The sequence below is a fragment of the Artemia franciscana genome, chromosome 17 (assembly GCF_032884065.1).
Source record: "Artemia franciscana chromosome 17, ASM3288406v1, whole genome shotgun sequence".
In the NCBI taxonomy this organism is placed as follows: domain Eukaryota; kingdom Metazoa; phylum Arthropoda; class Branchiopoda; order Anostraca; family Artemiidae; genus Artemia; species Artemia franciscana.
The window spans coordinates 32,151,734-32,172,115 of record NC_088879.1 but is presented as its reverse complement, the minus strand read 5'-3'; the positions used below and the strand labels follow the sequence as shown (position 1 = coordinate 32,172,115).

At 35.2% G+C, this 20,382-nt stretch overlaps 1 protein-coding gene across 1 annotated transcript in view; it reads left to right on the top strand.

The window, feature by feature from the left end:
• Window positions 1–20,382, top strand: part of LOC136038146 (nucleolar protein 6-like) — a 246,634-nt gene that overhangs the window by 174,430 nt on the left and 51,822 nt on the right. Inside the window, exon 13 of the mRNA XM_065721187.1 lies at window positions 8,059–8,224. Coding sequence (XP_065577259.1) covers window positions 8,059–8,224 — 166 coding nt within the window. The remainder of the gene's footprint in view (window positions 1–8,058; window positions 8,225–20,382) is intronic.

Below are 20,382 nucleotides of genomic sequence, written 5' to 3'. Positions count from 1 at the left end.
TAGCCTTAGACTAAACCTAAAACCTTTCTGATTTCGTTTTATTTTTGTACCTATTTCTGATCAGTACTTGGCTCATATTGCCAAATAATAAAAATTAGAAATAATCAACAGGAAAACCAGTAAATTTTTTGTTTATAGCCTAAGGCTATATGGAAGCATTTGTGGGGGGAGGGGGTTGGGATGCAGTTAAACTTGAAGAAACTGATGAGGTAATAAATAGTCCTTACATAATTATCCAGTTATTAAGATGTAACGATTGAAAAAATTATCACGCTTAAACATATACATTGTTATAAAAAAGGAAAACAAAAATCACCCCTACCATTAGTAGGGTAAAAAAAGGAGAACTATTAGTATTAAAAATGTTCTTTTTTTAACATTGAACCGAAACCACCTGCTTTTTTTCTCTAATTAATGTTTATTGAAATTTGTTATTAGCTTAATATTATTTATAAATGATTATTTAATTGTCATGAAAATAATTAATAATTAATTATATAAACCTGTCAAAATATTACCTATAATAATAATAATAATAATAAACTAAAATCTCTATAAAAAATATAAAAAGATCATCATTATTATTAAGGTAAAAAATTAATATCATTGGTTTTAAAAATGTTTTTTTTTTTAAGTGAACCAAAACGGCCTACTTTTTTTTTTAATCCTCTCCTCTAACGACCGAAAAAATTTATCTATTCATCTATCTATTAAAAATTTAATTTTTGTACGAAGACGTTTTATTCTTACCAGAGCAAATTGATCTTAAAGTCGTTTTCTGTTTTTATACAGTCATGAATGAGAGTAAAGGGTGCAATTTCAATCTCTTCATAACTTTTATCTGAGCTTAATCTGTTTTAATTCTGATTCCCCATTCCTCCTTTTTAAAAAACATAAAATATATGTTTCTGGAAATTAGTTTTACTTAAAAGCCATAGAACAAGCTTTTCATACAAAATGACTTTTCCTCTTTCGAAAGAAAATAAAATTAAACTGACCAAAAGTAGAAAGTAGCGTGATTTAGATAAAACTTTCTAGTTTCTGTGGAACTGAATTGGTCTTGTTTGTATATTAACAAGATATTAAAATGCTTTCAAAAAGATAAATATATACATTTTTTAAGCATGAGAATAGCCACTGTTTCATCTTTAGTGAATGTGTGTCCAAGTGCACAATTATAAAAGTGTAGAGGAAATGGAATTGGTTTGGGACTTTAGAAATAAAGGTTCATCCATAAGCCAGGAAAGTTTTGTCGTTTTAGTGAGAGATAAATATCCGATTTTTGATCTAACCTTTTTTTAAATGAAAGTGTAATTAAGTGTCAAAATTTGAGTCTCTACTCATCGATGCAATGTTGAACATTATTGTTGTGTTATAATCTGTATATCAACAGTGTATACCACTTTCAAGAAACAAAACCATAACGAAAAAAAAAGCCTGAGTTAACTTCCATATACTTCTTGATAAGTAGAAAGAAATAACACGTGCGTCTTCTTGACGACCTCGAGAAGCACTTGCTTGACGATGCGGTTATTGGATCTTCTCCGGAGATGGCCAAGCCAATGTAGTTTTCTCTGTTTGACAATCGTGGCAGTGGGTTGTATGTTGCTGCAGCGGTGACACACATCAACATTTGAGACTCTGTCGTGAGTATCGAATCCTCAGGATTTTAAAGAGAACATCTGATAGTCGCTTTATAGACACAAATGTTTGTCTTCAAACTGATTTCCCGTCGGTTCCACAAATGGCAACGAAGTTCAGAGAATATGGTTTGGATTTTGCTGATTCTGTTCTGTACCTCAAAGTCATAGCCTTCACGAAGGTCTATTAGTGAGCCAAGATAAGTGAAGTTGTTGACTTCCAATTACTGTCCATAAAGCACAAGCTGATAATCCAACTGTATATTTAGGTCCACGACTTTATTTTTGGCTGTTTTTTATCTTCATACCCAATAGCTGAAAGAAATGGGCTATTTCATTTAGCATTGCTTGGGCAGTTGATGGATCAGCAGCAAGGGCAACGATGTCTTCCACGTAGTCCATATCAAACACGTCAATGCTGAGAATGCTCTTTAGCACTCTTGAGATTAGCTTTAGGGTAGCTTGACAAATTTTTTACAGATCAGTTTGGCGGCACATTCATCAAAAACCACTGAAGATAATTTAAAACCACCCTCTTATGCCCAGATGTTCTTTTTAGACCCTGATGAAGCTTTTGAAGCGTCATTTCGTGCGCTAATTCGTCTCTTTAAAAAAGGCAAAGCTCCTGGTTCTGACGGACTTCAACCTGAACATTTGATTTATGGTAACACAAAACTAGTTGAGCATATGGCGTTACTTTTCTAACCTTTTGTTCCGCAGCAATTCGTATTGACTGCACTACGCGAGGGCATTGTGAAGTGTGTCCCAAAAAGAATAAGGATGCTCATTCTTGTGACTCTGATCGTCCAATTAGTTTGTTCAGTTATTGCACAATTATTTGAAAACATTCTTCTTTAAAAAATCTCGAATAAGTGTGATCATGGAGATCATCAATTTGGTTTTCGTGCGGGTCCTGGTGTTGGGAATGCACATGCAGTTTTCGTGTCTATTTTGGAGAGGTATGAAAGAATGAAGAAACCTTTAGATATTTGTGCGATAGATATTTCTAAAGCATTTGATTTGATCCTACACTCCCACGCTATCGCAGCGCTTTTGAGGAGTGTGGTAAACCCTTTCATTTGTGCCTCCCTGTGGCAATGGTATCAAAGCTCTTCCATGCGTGTCCACGTTGAAAATATTAATGGTAGCCGAATTTCTGTGCGTCGCGAAGCAAAACAGGGCTCAGTGTCAAGTCCTGCAATATTTAGCAATGCGATCCGCTGCGCAACCCGCAGAATACCGCATTTTCTTAGCGAGCCATCTACTGACGCAAGTCACATTTCGTATGCAGATGATATTCTTCGGCTGTCTGATAATTTGCAATCACTTCAGGCAGCTGTGAACAGCCTTTATGCCGGGTTGTATGGCATCGGGCCGTCAGTTGCTTCTGCTAAAGCTGAATTTCTCGTTTTTGGTTGTCATCACCCTCCGATCCAAAACTTCAGGTTGGCCCTGATTCAGTTTTTTGCCAGTGTGTCTCTCAAGTACCTTGGACTTGCATCCGGGACCTCGATTCGAGCAACAAGGTCATTAACATAAAATGCGTTGAAAGAGAAGTTGAGAAAGTCCTATGGACGTTTTTTAAAGTTAAAGGTCAATTTGACAAAAGAACGCTTGGTTGGCTATATAACTCGTTTTTCGCTCCCCATCTTTTTTTTCTGGTGCCATTATGGAAGTTTTTTACCTCATCAGAACGTCAACAAATTTGGTCTGTCTTTTTCAAATTTTGTAAGTATTTTCTTCGTGTTCCTATTTGGTCCCGTAATAGTTATATCTCCAAACGTTACCGAGTTCTTGAGATATGTGATAAGATGGATGTTTTAGAAGGCAAATTCAGACAGCGATCTGAGTCAGTCGTAGATTTTTGGTTGGAGTGTATTAATCGTTTGTGAGTCATTGTTAGTGTGTTTTTTGGTGTTTGAGATGATAACTGCTTTTATTATGTATATTTTTTTTCCATACTCCTAAGTGTATTTTTGTATGTAGAGGGTTCAAATAAATTATTATTATTATTATTAATGTGCTGCTTCACTGACACAACAGCCTCTAAATGTGCCGCTCAATTTCACTGTGCCAGATGGTGTTGATTATTGACAGCTTAACCTTCCTGCATGTAATGAAGTATGTGCTGTTCTTGCTCTTAATGCTGACCATGGTTTTCCGTCAAATGAATTGGTTGTAAGACAGCATGGGCAAAAAAGTTGTCAATTAAATAATACCGACCATCATGTGGAATCCTCTACTTACCCATTATGTTATCCAGCTAGAACGTCAGGATGGACAGTTGGTATGCCACTTAAAACAAATTATGCAAGTAGTCCACATCTAACACGGCCTGGATTAGCGAGGTATCGTATCGCTGTTCGATCTGAACATGCCAAAAGGATTTCTCTGCAAGCTGTCGCAACCTCTCTCTTTAATCCTGATTGGATAGGTTAGGTTACATAGATTCATTATTCAACGAGATCAATTTCTACTTTGACCTGCATTTACAATGACAATGCATAAATCGCAAGGCGGAACTTTCGACTTTTTTTTTCGTCGATCTCTTTATTCCTGCTTTTAATCATGGTAACACTCATCTCATAGGCATGTTTTTAATCTTTTTTTGCCGAAAAGGGTCATATAGTCAAATGCACAAAGTTTCAGCATAAATTTTCCACCCTTGTCTTGCCGCATGGACAAATTCTAAAAGTGTATTGACTATCAGTGTTTAAGAAAAAACATCAAAACTTGTGACTCATAATAAAATAGTCGTAGAAACAATTCGTTTATCTGAGGAAAAAATTCCTCATATATATATATATATATATATATATATATATATATATATATATATATATATATATATATATATATATATATATATATATATATATATATATATATATATATATATATATATATATATATATATATATATATATATATATATATATATATACTAGCTGTTGGGGTGGCGCTTCGTGCCACCCCAACACCTAATTGGTGGGACGCTTCGCGTCCCCCGAGCGCGTAAGTCGTTACGCGCCATATTAGTTACGCGCCATTGTAGTTGTATCCCTGTGTCCCACCTGTGAATATATATATATATATATATATATATATATATATATATATATATATATATATATATATATATATATATATATATATATATATATATATATATATACTAGCTGTTAGCTTTTTTCTACAATTGGCCATGACTTTGACTTTTCCCACAACTATTCCCTTTTTTTTAATTCAAAAATCAACGGATCTCGGTATATATATATATATATATATATATATATATATATATAGGTGGCGCGAAAAGCCACCCCAGCACCTAGTTGGTGGGGGCGCTTCGCGCCCCCCAAGCTCCCCCGCACGCGTAAGTCTTTACGCGCCATATTAGTTACGCGCCATTGTAGTTGTGTCCCTATGTCCCACCTGTGAATATATATATATATATATATATATATATATATATATATATATATAATATATATATATATATATATATATATATATATATATATATATATATATATATATATATATATATATATATATATATATATATATATATATATATATATATATATATATATATATATATATGTTTTTAACTACGTAAAACATGCGAATATACAACATTCTTTGCTGTCTTTGCCATTGTCTGTGCATATAAATAGATTGTCAGGTTTACCGACTCTTGAACATGCAACATATAATGGTCCATGGGAAAACAATCCGTATTCAGATCTGTACCTCATGATTCTAATGATTGCCCTTGATTTTTTTTGATGGTGATTGCTAATCGACGATTCTCTGTGTCGCCGCCGTGATTTATATATCCACCTGTGCCCCCCGGCGTCCCCGTTGTAGTTGTGTCCCTGTGTCCTGGTCGTCATTTATATTCCATGTGTCCCGGTCGTCAGTTGTGTCCCGGTGTCCCAGTCTGTGATTTCTCTTTGAGGGTCCTGGGCGTCATTTATATTCCTTGTGTCCCGGTCGTCATTTGTGTCCCGGTGTCCCGGTCTGTATATACATTCGTTTTTGAATTGGTCTTTTTTTAAGGTTTTAGTTTTTTACCTTTTTTTAGTTTTTTTAGTTATACCTCATGATTCTAATGATTGCCCTTGAGCTTTGTTGATGGTGATTACTAATCGAACATTCCCTGTGTCCCCGTCGTCATTTATATATCCCCCTGTGCCCCCCGGCGTCCCCGTTGTAGTTGTGTCCCTGTGTCCCGGTCGTCATTTATATTCCCTGTGTCCCGGTCGTCATTTGTATCCCGGTGTCCCGGTCTGTATATACATTCGTTTTTGAAATGGTATATGATGAAATAAATTTTTGTATTTTTCCCCTTTTTTTCTTTTTAGTTTTTTTTTGGTTTTTACTTTTTTTTTTTTTTTTTTTTAGTTTTTTTTTCTTTTTAGTTTTTTTTTTTTTATTTTTTTTAGTTTTGTTTTTCTCCTTTATTTTTCATTTTTTCCTTTTTTTATTTTTTTTTTCTTTTTTAGTTTTTTTTTGGTTTTTTAGTTTTTTTAGTTTTTTTATTAATTTTTAGTTTTTTTTTTCTTTTTAGTTTTTTTGTAGTTTTTACCTTTTTTTAGTTTTTGTTTTACTTATGTCCTTGTCGTCATTTATACTCCCTGTGTCCCGGTCGTCATTTGTGTCCCGGTGCTTTGTTGATGGTGATTGCTAATCGAACATTCCTTGTGTACCGGTCGCTTTCTCTTTGAGTGTCCCGGTCGTCATTTATATTCCCTATGTGCCGGTGTCCCAGTCGTCATTTGTGTCCTGATGTCCCGGTCTGTAATTTCGTCAGTCGAAAACATGACGTCAGTCGACACACAAACATGACGTCACCCGACAGACCCACACACACACAGACAACCTATATATATATATATAATATATATATATATATATATATATATATATATATATATATATATATATATATATATATATATATATATATATATATATATATATATATATATGTATATATATATATATATATCTATATATATAAAAATAAGTTGTCTGTCTGTCTGTCTGTGGATCAGGTGACGTCATGTTTCTGTGTTGACTGACGTCATGAAATTAGTTTTCGTCATTTTTGCTTTGACGGTGACGTCATTAACGGTATTTGAACGCAAAACCGCGCAGTTAGATGAAAATCCACCTGGACAGCGAGAGTCAAAACATATCAAAACTGAAAATGATAGCGATGATGATTGGGTTTGGGATTTTGACTTGGATAAGGTCATCAATGCCTACCAGATTTAAGTTAAAAAAAACAAAGGTTCGTTGTTATGTACTTCATAGTGACGCTGAAAAATAAAGAAGAAAAAGAAAACTGAAAAAAGAAAAAAGGTAAAAAACTAAAAAAAAACTAAAAAGAAAAAACACTCAGAGAAATTACAGACCGGGACACAAATGACGACCGAGACAGAGAGAATATAAGTGACGACCGGGAACCTAAAAGAGAAATTACAGACTGGGACACCCGGACACAAATCACAACCGGGACACAGGGAATATAAATGACGATCGGGACACAGGGACACAACTACAACGGGGACGCCGGGGGCACAGGCAGGATATATAAATGACGACCGGGACACAGGGATTGTTCGAATAGAAATTACAGACCGGGACACCGGGACACAAATGACGACCGGGACACAGGGAATATAAATGACGACCGGGACACTCAAAGAGAAATTGCAAACTGGGACACCGGGACACAAATGACGACCGGGACACAGGGAATATAAATGACGACCGGGACACAGGGACACATCATTAGAATAATGAGGTATAGATCTGAATACGGATTGTTTTTCCCATGGACAATTATATGTTGCATGTTCAAGAGTCAGTAAACCTGACAATCTATTTATATGCACAGACAATGGGACAGCGAAGAATGTTGTATATTCGCATGTTTTACGTAGTTAAAAACATATATTTATATCTATCTCTATTCACAGGTGGGACACAGGGACACAACTACAATGGCGCGTAACTAATATGGCGCGTAACGACTTACGCGCGCGGGGGGGCTTGGGGGGCGCGAAGCGCCCCACCAACTAGGTGTTGGGGTGGCGCGAAGCGCCACCCCAACAGCTAGTATATATATATATATATATATATATATATATATATATATATATATATATATATATATATATATATATATATATATATATATATATATATATATATATATATATATATATATATATATATATACCAAAACCTCATAACCTCATTGTACCGGCATAAACCAAAACCTCATTGTACCGTAAACATTTATTGTAGTTTTTAGTTCACCAGTCTTAAATTGCAGCTGATTTTAATCCCTAGTAGTTTTAGTTCTTGCAATATCATATCTTGACTTACTTCGTCTTTAAAGGTGACATCCATTCAAGGGACTTCCCCGGCCTTTAGATGTACAGATGTGTTTCCTCCAATACCGGGCTTAGTACAAGGTGACAATAATTGCCTGAAGAAAAAGGGCCCTGTTATGATACCTGTGTTTACTAGAAGTACCATGCCAACATATGTAGCTCCTATGGAAGGTGGGTTCACTGTTACTTTTTATTATTATTATAAATATTGGTATAATTGTTTTGTTGATAAATACGAGATACTACCTGCAGAGTTGTGGAACCAAAAAAATGGTAGCCATTCAATTTGACCAAAATAACCAAATCTTGTATAAAATAAATGTAAAAAAAATATCATGCAAAATGACAACATTTAATTCTCGATAAAAGGCCTCCATTGAAAAGAAAAGAAATATTTAGAAAGTGATCAGAGGTAATATTAGTTGAACTAAACCAAGCCGTAAAGGGGACGAACACGTTCATTTCCTGTTAGTATTGCTTGTTTGTCCACATTAATGGACGTTCGCTTCTGGTACATTATGTCAATTAGCTTCGGTTCCTTTTAAGCTTACGATAGAGCATAGAAGTATTTCCCGATCTTGAAATTTTGTCCTAGGTCATTGTTCTAAAAGTGTTTTGCTCTTTTTTTTTTTTTTTTTTTAACTCTTGCTGTAATCGGAACTCGGTTGTTGTCTACGTAATTGTAATGGAAAAGATTTGCTCTTAAGAAAGTTTCGAAAGTGTTTTGATTGATGGTTTTTCAAGGAGCACCATTTGTTTTCTCTGTTCTTCTCGTTTTCTTTATAGAGAGTTTTGTTCGTAGTTATAACACTGGTGCCAATTCACGAAAATGTAGGGGGAAAGGGCAATTGTTTTTTTTTTTAAACCAAGACGCAAAAAATGTTTTTCAGAATCTGGGACGGGTTTTTGTTTTTAAATTTTTTTTTAAATTTAGTACATGACAAGTGATGAACATACCTTAGATCCGCCTGTCCCTCTAGAGGTACCCAGGACATCAAGTAGGAGCTGCCATTCTCAATAGTTTGCTGCTGCCTGAATGTCCTTCCAAAGAGGTTGGATTGACATAAACAGTTTTCGCAGATCGGTCCGGTATGTTCCTTGCAGCGTTTTTTGGGTCTGCCTCTGAAGCGTGAATCTGTTGGTTGCCAGTGGGGTGCTGTATTAGGTAATCTTAGACGGACCATGTGTAGTACGTCGCCAAGGTATCTTGATTTGTGATTTGTTATAACACCTGTCACTAGTCTTTTTGTGATTTTGTGATGTCACTAGTCTTTTTATAACATATGTCACCTGTCTTTTTGTGATTAGTTATATTTTGCCTCATGGTGCACAAGCTGGACTGTTTTTGTGCCCCAAGTATGATGCATTGGTAAAAAGATCCAAATTTTATTTATATTTGGTGGTGTAAAGAGATATGAGTATCACATTTTAATAACTAAATACGAGATATAGTTTACACTATAGTTTACACCTGATATAAACGAAACAATAACGTCTACTGGCCGCATTTCTCGTTTTGACACTTATCATTGAACTTATTAGAATTATTGACTTGTCACAATCAATATATCATTGAGTCACAACTTCCAGAACAAGAATTTTGTTTGGGCATGGAGGCGAATGTCTTATGTCGAGGAGGTTAATGATATAGTATCTTGTTTCAAGCGTTTGATTATATATAACATGGAATAAATTTGTTATTACTAAGCTGTCATTTTCGCATATGAATGTTGGAATAGTGCATACCCTTCAGTCTTAAGTCAGTTGCTTTTACTTAGACTCACTCATGATGCTAGAAACACCGATAAGTTCGTTGTCGAGTATCGATACACCGCTCTTGCCGGCTTTGCTATCTATTGTGTAGCTTCGGAAATTTACAAGCATATTCAAACTGGCATTCAAGGGGCTGAACTCATTAGCTTGTAGAAATCTGACCGAAGATGTGATTTTTAAATAAGATTTTTTTTTTTTTGTAACGGTTGAATAATTTGTCTTGAGGCAAGGTAATTTTAGGATTACCTTACTGCTATTTCAGCATACAAGTGTTGGAACAATGTATGCCCTAAAGCCTTCAGTCAGCCCATTCGTGTTAATAGCGCTCACTCATATGATACTAGGAATACTAATAAATTCTTTGTCGATTGAGACTCTAAAGAGTCTCGCGTGTCTCTCGAGTGGCACAGAGAACGTGCTGACCTCACTATCTCTTATTTAGCTCCTAAAATCTAAAATAATATCCGGACTGTCATTTGAGGGGCACATACTGGTTTATTTAAAAATAGATGAAAAATGTATTGTTTGAAATCAACATAAAGGTTATTATTTAAGTTTTTTATTTGAGAAAGGCATAATGAGAGTTTTTATAAGAATTGATTGAATAACTTATATAGAGTTCAGAGTTAGTTTGTTTAGAGTTCGAGCTGAAGTTATAGATGCCTTTTACCAGGCGTTTTATGGCCATCAAATATCTGGCCATTGTATTGCTAGGCATTTTCTTGGCCATTGTTGTGACTGATGTTTGTTTTATATAGTTTGTAAATAAATCAGTTCAGTCCAGTTCACAAAGCTTAAGAAATTGGAATTCTCCAGGCGATGAAATTTGCAAGAGATTATTCCTGCTTCCTCTTCCCTATTCAATTGCCCATGCATCACCCTTTTTTTAAAGGTGAAATTGCTAAATTTAGCAGCAATATCATTATTTCTGACTCAGGCCTTTAAATATTTTAGGTCCTTTTTTTTCATTAATTTTCTGCTTTTGTCATTTATATCACTATAATTTTCTTTGCTTCGCATCATTATATGAAGACTAAGGCAACCAACGACCTGCAAATCGAAAAGAAAGTCATGAAAAAAAAGAAACTGAAGACCAAGAAAATATATAATTACTTAATTTTACAATTAACTAATTATGTGCTTGCAGAAACCATTGAAGTTCTTACTTAACCTTTATTTCCAGTACATTCGATCTTGACTTTTTGTGTAAAAAAGATTTGCAAACTTTTTCGTATGCTGAATAATGATCTGCGTAGCGCAGGTACCAATATCCTGATGCTTTGCCTTCGGCCGGGTGTTCAAGGCTTAGTTGGGGACAAGTCATCTGATGCTTCCCTTGTTTTTACCCCAAATTTTTATCGGTACCCATTTAGAGCTGAGTCAACTCTGGCTGAGATTACAGTCATACCGCTGACCTCTGTTCCAAACCAACTATTCAGCGACACCAGGACTCGAACCCCTATCCTTATGGACACAGGATTTCAAATCCAGCGTGCCAAACTTTTTGTATAACGTGTCGATTTTTGTCCCTTTGTGTTGTAACTGACGGTATAGTGTCTGACAAGCCTTACCTCTTATCTAAACTTTGAAATTAATTAGTTAGTTTTCTCTAATAACTAGAAGTTACAACCCTGATGTTAGCCTATCTTTTCATTTCCCTCTTAGTTTAACTTCCCTTTAAAGCTTATAATCATCTGGGATGTCTTTGAAAATGATTTTGGACAGAAATCGTGGGGAACTTTTGATGGGAAAGTGGTTAATTTTGCAATTTATTAAAGTTTCTGCTATTATATATAAGGTAGCTTGTTATTATAACGCGGCTTAATATACATCAAATACGCGAAGAAGACATACGTGGCTTAATACACAACAAATACGCGGAGAAGATTATAATTATGACAAAACTTCACCTTAGCCTTTAGTTATGGCATCGCCTCCGGAGGTTCGCAGGGCCTCAAGAAGGAGTCGCTAGTCTTTACTGTGATTAACTGAAAAAAAAACAAACACAAGTTTACTGAAAGTAAGGAGCGACATTAGAACTTAAAACGAACATACACTGTTACGTATATGAGGGGTTTGCCCCCTAGTCAATACCTCACTCTTTATGCTAAAGTTTTTTTTGGTACTTTCAAAAGAGCTATAAATTTCAATTAAACGGCTTTATTTTAATTGTGATTAAAGTATTTTTAATAATTTCAACTATTTATTCTACGGCCTTTGTGATTCAGGGGCCATTCTTAAAGAATTGGAACAAAATTTGAATTTTAGTGTTAAGAGCGAGGTTTTGACTAGGGGGCGAACCCCCTCATATGTGCTATAATTTATGTTCTTTTTAAGTTTTAATGTTGCTCCTTACTTTCAGTGGAAACAAACTTGTTTTTATTATTTAATTTCCGATCGTTTTTAATAATGCTTAAAAATCCGGTGACCCCTTCATATAAATGTCTCTTCCCCTCGGGCAAATTTCCTCCATGGAAAGATCCTCCCACGTAACTCTGTTTTTCTGTTTCTTGGAGTTTTGGTTACTATTGAGCCAGGTCGCTCCTTACATAAAGTCCATTACCACCAACTCTTTGATTTACTGCTGCAAAAATGTACCCTCTTTGAGGCTGGGCGTGTGTAACTGCAGCAAACCGTTAGGATAATTGTGCCTGAGGGTATTTTTGTCTGCTTCTGTGATAGGTTTTCTATTGATTTTCCGACGTTTTAACGTATTTTTCATAAGTTATTTGTTTAATTTACGAAGTAAATAAACAATGACGGCAATTGTAATGAAGTGAATAAGCAATGCTAGTATTTTTGGGTTGTTGTGTCTTACTGGTACTTTTATTACAAATCATTGTGTAATTATGTAAAAAAATTAAAAAAAAATTAATAAGATAATGAACGTTGAAAACATCAGAAATGGAAACGGTAATTTTTAGATATGAAAACGTCAAAATTTAAATCTCATGACGAAAATTTCAAGACGAAACGAAAACGTCTAATTTTAGTTAGTGTCAGAAATCTTATTTTTACTTGTCATTTTAAGATTTAACCAAGTCTATTAGAAACCTAATACGTTTTGGAAACCTGTCCACTTTTCAAAATTTGCTTAGAATCCTTTGCAAATAATGAATCAAGAGAGGGCGCTGGGCTTATTGCCACTAGTAAATCTAAAAAAGTTACACTTTCGGTGAAAGCTAGTAAATTTTTAAAAAAGGTAATTTTTATTAAATTTTGTAATTTTTGTGCCTTTATTGCATGTCCTTTTGTCAGTTAGCACCTCTTGCACAAAGAAATTCTGAAGAGAGCACTTTTATGCTCATACATTCATTTTTGCCGGTAAGACAATGACTTTCACAAAATGAAGCGGCAACCCTGGTTATCTAGACATTCTGAAGTGATCTTGAATATTTTTTGCATCTCTGTTGTAACATCTATCATTTCATGCTTTTTTCTGAGCCCTATATTTATATCACCATACAAACTTGTCGTGTGTTACACTTATTTAAAATTTCATTCTGATTTATTTCTAATTATTAAAGGTTACTTGTAGTTTGAATGCATTATTTAGTGATCTATAATAAAAATCGTACTCTATAGGAGGAGAAGAAGATTTCAGACCCAGATTGATTTGATTAAAGCTACCCCCTCTAAAGAAAGTTCTTATTTTTATGATTTTTTACATTAATTTTAATATTCTGCTCTAAAATTTTTTGACAGAAATATGTTCCTAAAAGCCAATTGAAATAATTGTAAGATACGAGAAAAAATAAGAATAAGTTAAGGGTGTTCTTCATATAATTAAAAACCGTTATCAATGGGGCTTGTAGTCATATTAAATGATTGTTAAGAAGCAGAAGTTTTGCCTAATATGAAACAAGAAGTAAAAATAAATTATCTTTGCAGCCTGCCCCACCCCCTCGCTTTGACAGTTGTTGACTCGGCACTCCTGGGAAAAGCATAATAAATATTTTGAGTGCTAATGGTTTTAAAAAAAAGAGATAAAAATTCTGTGTACTTACATCACACAGTATCTTTCAAGAGCTTAATTGGTTTCGTAAATCTTATTTTTAAACACCTCAAAAATCAGGTGAATTACAAGATAAGTATATCAAATTGCTCGGAAACTCGAAGAAAAAAATCGAGATGTATTTCTGTGCGTGTGGAGGGGAGGGGGGAGAGAGAAAAGTAATTGAAATCTAATAAAATAGCTGACATGAAGATGGTATAACAAAGAACTTTCTGGTTTTTTTCAAGTGTTTTTAGATGCTATAAAATATTTAATGTTTTATGATTTGCAAATAAGTTGAAAATTTTGTTTCCTGAACGCATTGCTGAGATTAACCCGCGTTTGTTGATGACGTGTTAAGATAAGTGAAGGCTCCTTTTTATATTTTGGACTGAAATAACTCCTAAAACGTTGAAGATTCCAATTGTGTTTCTACAATTCCCGAACTTCAAGATATCTGTATCCTGGGCTATTTTTTCATAATGATCTGTTTATTTTTTTTTTGCATTTGCTTTTCATTCCTTTGCTTTCATTGTGTTGCGAGAGCAACACTTTTTTTTTTTTTTTTTTTTTTTTTTTTTTTTTTTTTTTTTTCTCCTGTGCCGCCGATCTCGGCTTATTCCTGGAAACTTGTAAGGGTCTAACCTGTGCGGTTTTTACGGAAAGTGTGGACCTCAGGCCGGATTGATGAATATGACATTATATTTTGGAAAGCTCCAAAAAACTCTTGTCTGGGGCCAAAAAGGATGGTTTTTGCTCGTCCACAAGCCAGAGCCTATGGATTGCGAAGTGAAGTGGAGTTATACAGCCTATGTCAGAGAGGAGTATCTGAAGTTGTGCAGCCAAGCTTTCGTTTCATCAAACCATGTTTCTGCTTTTCGAGTGGCAGGCACCACTTTGAAATTGAAGATGGACTAAAATCTATAAGTGTTAAATATATGCGGCAGTTACCCGGCCCCACGGCCAATATATCTTCTTTGAGTGATAAATAGAAAAATTTACAGAAGCAAAAAAGCGGCATTTTCCCACGGGTCCGAAAGTGCTGCTGTGATTTCGGCTGGGTTTATCATTTGTTTTTTCGGACTTGGGATTGAGGTAGAGAAATGTTATCAGATATACCTCGTAAACTTTAAAAGTTCTGTCATTGCTAAACAAATCGGAGCTTATCCTTTGCTCCTTTCTAAGTGGTGACGTTAAAAATTTGGCCTACGGCAAAAAAAATTAACTTTTGAACTAAGACAGATAGAATTTTTTTTTCGACGACAAGCAATACCTCTTGATGAGTTGATCAAAGTATATGTCATCTATTTTTTGGTACAAAAATTCCTTCATGAGATATACCAGTTTGAGAATTTCAAGGGGTTGACAACTTCAGCAGTAAGGTACACACTGAAACCAAAAATAGGCCAATACCAATTGTGAAACATGTCTGGGACTTGTAAGGAAAGGTTGGCTGTTAGCTAATAATCATCTTCGGCAATGAGGGGTTTGCAAATTTTGCTATTTGGTGTACCTATTATTTGTTTCGAGTGTATTTGATGGTAAGACCGAGTTGGTTCCAGTGGTAAGACATGTAGGGGACTTGTAAGTAATAATCGTTTGTTAGGCTACAATCATCTTCAGTGAAGAGGGGTTTGTAACTTTTGCTAGTTGGTGTAGCCTACCCATACTCACAGTGACCTAGAATTAAGTGTTTACGCAACGGGTACAAACGATAACGTAAAACAATGAGGCAGTTTCGTAATAATTAATAGAGTGTCATGTATGGTATTTTGATCCTGAAAATATACTGATAGCTTTATAATACTATCAAGATCATATAAGATACTGTTACAAGTTTTCATCCGTCACGATGTCTATGATTGAAAAGGATAAAGTACAACTGGCTGCAAAGTAAATTTAGTCCCTTCTCTCGATATTCTTTTGTTATTGTTGTTTTTTCAACGCTGAGGAATAGCCTTTGATCATGTGATTACTGATCGCGTTCTTCTTTGAACATAACGTTTTAAAAGCTTCGATAGGTTGACAACTTCAGCGTTTAACCGATAGCAAAGAAACAAAACCAAAGTGTTGCTCTCGCAACACTTTATCCGGCGAAGCCGGACAAAGGTTGCCGCAGCACTTCACGTTGCCCAGGCAACGAAGGTCTAATTTTCCTTTTCTTTTGCTTTCATTCCAATTCCTTTGCTTTTCATTCATATAAGTCTTATCGTATCATTCCAGTTTGTGAACTTGTTCTTAATCCTAAGGGAGGCAAAAGTTCTTCCAATTACTTCTTTTCGGCTCAAAGCTAAGAAAGGTCATTCTATTGCCAATTATTGGGAAAACATTGGCTTTCTTCTCCTCAGGTAGGGAAGAAAGGTTATAAGTGACTAGATTATGGCTTTAGGAGTCTTAGATTGAGAGATTAATTGAGTCCCGAACTTAACGGAATTAGAAACTGGGTCTTGACTCTAAAGTTTATTACCTTAGCATAGAAAAAGATTGGGGTAAATTTATGATTTTGCCCCCCCCCCCAGGGAATCACGTTGACCTTAAACTAAGAATTTTAAAAGTTGACGACGGGTGTACCTCAAATTTGGAGAGGGGGGTGGTCCAACGAAATCCCTTTCAAATGAGTTTTCATTTACAAATAAGTATACTTAAATCTTGCTACTTTTTTTTTCCAATTTCTAGGCCCCAGAAATTAATGGCTATTACTGAAGTAATTGCTTAAACGGCTGCTCCCCAAGATTTATTTTTTCAAAAAGCAAGATAGATTAAAAGGATTAGTAAAAGGCTTAATGTTCTGCCGTGTTTAGGTCACTTGTTTGAGAATAAGAGTTGTCTTACCCCCCCCCTCCGCCACCTCGATTTGAAGTTAGTTTTGTTACAGGGTATAATTGCTGAGCATAGCCTCATAAAATTGACATTGTGACTCACCAGCAGTGCTTCAACTTCTGATTTTAAAAACTCTGGAAAGGGCTGGATTTTCTGTCCAGGCAAGAAGTGTCACAAGCGCTTTTAGATTAGAGAGTAGGCTACAAGGCAGAATTAACCTTTCATGTCGTTTCTTACAAGATTTACGAACAATTTGATAATCACAAGATGTTATTTGGGACATTCCTTCACAAAGGAAGGAGGCGGATATCTCATTGTAAAAAAAAAGATCATGCATTTTTCATGTCTAAAAAAAAGAAAAAAAAACCTGAGCTCATGCCCCAGTCTATCAAAATTTTCTATTTGATTTTCAACAACAACTACCAACCATCAACAATTACTGCTGTACGGTTTTATTCCTGAAACTGTACGGTTTTATACGTTGTGCCTGATCGTTGGGTTTTATACTAAGAACGCAAGTTAGTCCAAAGTCTTATAGTGATTCGTTGTTCTTAAAGATCTCCTGTATTCTATTTGAGATTTTTAAATATAAAAGTAGCACTTTCAATTGAACGTTTAAGGCCATCAACCTCTATTAAACTTCTCTTACAGCAATCATTTACACAAAAGGTCTCCTACCCATTATGTTTACAAAAAGACCTTGTCAGTATCTACTAATCTTTACCATACACAAAGAAAAACATTTTAGTGTTTTTGTGGAAATCTCCAAGAAAATTTTAGTGTTTTCTTTTTGTCAAATATTCTTATGTTTGTCTAATACAAATCAAAGAAAAGTCCTGTAAAACCAAAAGCAAAATGAATGATTTACTGAATAGATAGCCGCCAGCAAAGAAAGAAGGAAGATTATTCCGTGAGATTATCCATAGCAATTTGTAAAGCGAAAACGAGAATAACATGGGTAAACCATTGTTGTCATATGTTCACTACTGTACAGAATTTGATGAAATTGCGCCAACAGGCGTAATTTCCGTAATCAACCCAACAAGATGAAACATCATGGCAACCTTTGATTCTTGGGGAGACTGATTTTTTTTATCATTGACATCCCCGTAAATCGAGTGATAGTGGAAGAGCTGTTCGCCAGAGACTCACATCAATTGTCACGTCCTTCTCGACGTTGGATTTTTCACAGAATACTCAGACGTCATTGTTTTTCGTCTGTCTTTCAACCAAGTGTGGTGGATGTGTTTGTATCGTTATTGTACCATAAAACTGTTTGTATGACTTACTAGAGACCAATGCTGACGATTACGTCTTTCCAAACATTAGAAATATTAGAAATACTCACATGTCATACACGCCGTGGTCCTGCAATCTAGAGGGGCGGATATTTTTGATTAGCATCCGTATCACTATTATATCATGTAATGCCCAATTTGGCTAATAAGACAGACGCTGACTGTCACGTCACTTCCGACGTAAGACATCTCACAATATGTCACCCACTTGCCCGGCAACAGAGAGTAATTTGCAAATGTTTCACTATTGCATCGTAAAATTGATAATGTGACTTGGATGACACCAACTGTGATTAATACGTTCTTTCTGACGTTGGTTTTATTACAAAATACCAAGAAGCCACGCTCTCTCCGTAGTCCCACCACTGAGAGATATGGATATTTTTAATTCGTACAGGCATAGCCACTGAATTATAAGTTTTATTCAGCTATTGTCTTCGCTCAATTATTCCCACGCCATCATGCTCATCTACTTATCTTGCTCACCTATTTATCAACTGAAACAAACAATTAGATGCTACGCTCAAGTGCTGGTTCATCTGGTCAATTTATGCTTCAAACACGGATCTTTCCCTGAAGTGATGAAAACTGCTCGAGTTACTCCCCTGCATAAAGGAGGAAACAAGCAAGATCCATCCAATTATCGACCTATTTCCATTTTGTCCGCTTTTAGCAAAGTTATTGAAAAGTGTAAATGTAACAGGTTGAATAGTTTTTTGAAGAAAATAGATTTTTTTCAGCCCATTTCAATTTGGATTTAGGTCTTCATACTCTACAGAACAGGCAATATTAAAGCTAACCCAGTTTTTGAATGATGCCATGCATAAAGGTCTGCTACATGCAACAGTATTCGTCGACATAAAAAAAGCTTTCGACACTATTTCTCATAAAATCCACTGTCTAAGCTACATAATTGTGGTGTTAGAGGATAAACGAGTCTCCTAATTGAATCTTACTTCAAGGACAGAAAACAAATATTGGATGCGAATGGCTACATTTCAGATGAGGAAAACCTATCTAATGCTGTGGGGGTTCTTCAGGGATCCATACTTGGACCACTGTTATTTCTTATCTATGTAAACGATCTCCCTGTAAGCCTAACCTGCCATAGGACTGATATGGATCTCAGTTTGCTGTTTGCCGATGATACAGCCAACTCTACCCGCGACATAGATCATTAATCTCTAAAATCAAATCTTGAATTATCACTGAGAAAGATGCTTCACTGGTTCCATTGTAACAAATTGGTTGTCAACACATCAAAGACTCTTTTTATGGTTTTTCAAGAACCTCTACTGCAGTACCAATGTTACAAGAGTCTGAAGTCACATTTGGGGGTCGAGTAATAAAAATAAATCGGATGAAAACAACTCGGTATCCTGGAGTCATTGTTGACCAGAATTTAAACTGGAAAGCTCATATCACTAGCCTAAGGATTAAGTTAGGAAGGAACGTAGGTGTCGTGCATCGTCTTAAATTTTCCATCCTTTTTATGCTTTAAAATCAATGTATTTTTTTCTTGTTCATTCGTATATTAATTATTGTTCGATTATTTATTTGAGTACGTTTCAGTCACATATTTCTCCTATTGTGAAGTTACAAAATAAAGCAATGAGAATCCTTAAGGTGTTATTTTATCCCCCAGTTTCTCGTCCAGGTAAATCTCCAACTAAGAGTCTTTACAGTTATTTTAATATCACTCCGGTTAGACAAATTTTAGCTTTTCAATGTATACTTTTCCGTGTCCGTTATCTAAAGTATCTGCAATCAGATTGTTTTAAATCAATTTTTCCAGGCCTTCCCTCAGTCCGACCATATAATACTCGTCCTTTAAGTAAGCTTCCTGTGCCTTTAGTTGTCTCCGAACGGTCTAGATTTTTGCCTAAAAATATTATTACAAATTATTGGAACACATATGGATCCTTTTTTGATCAGTGTCTATCGCTATTACCATTAAAACTAAATCAAAGCTGCTAATTAGTAAATATTAATTTATGAGTAGCTCCCGGCCGTTCAGCTATCGGAGAAATAATGACAATAATTTTAATAAATGTTTTTTTTTCCATTTATTTTTTGGTGTGAGATAAAGTGCGAAGTGTGATGGCATCCGTTTCTCCTGGGTTTGTTTGTTTATGCCGTTTGTATTGTTGCCCGGCTTTCGAGCCAGTCTCCCTGCCGGGAATGTTATGTGAATAGTTTTAAATATATATAGTTAAAGAATAATAAAGAACTTGAACATGAAGACCATTCAGCTCCAACGGCTTTAGGGGTTGGGCCACGTTCAACGGATACCCCATGTCCATCTTCAAAAAGTAAACTTTACTAAGTTCGAAGGAAGGATTGATTTGGGTGTCATAGATGAAAATATTAGCAAAATGGATGATTTTTCGGATGTTTTGATTGTTCAGGGTACAGGAACAGGTTTGAAAATTAATGTCAATAAA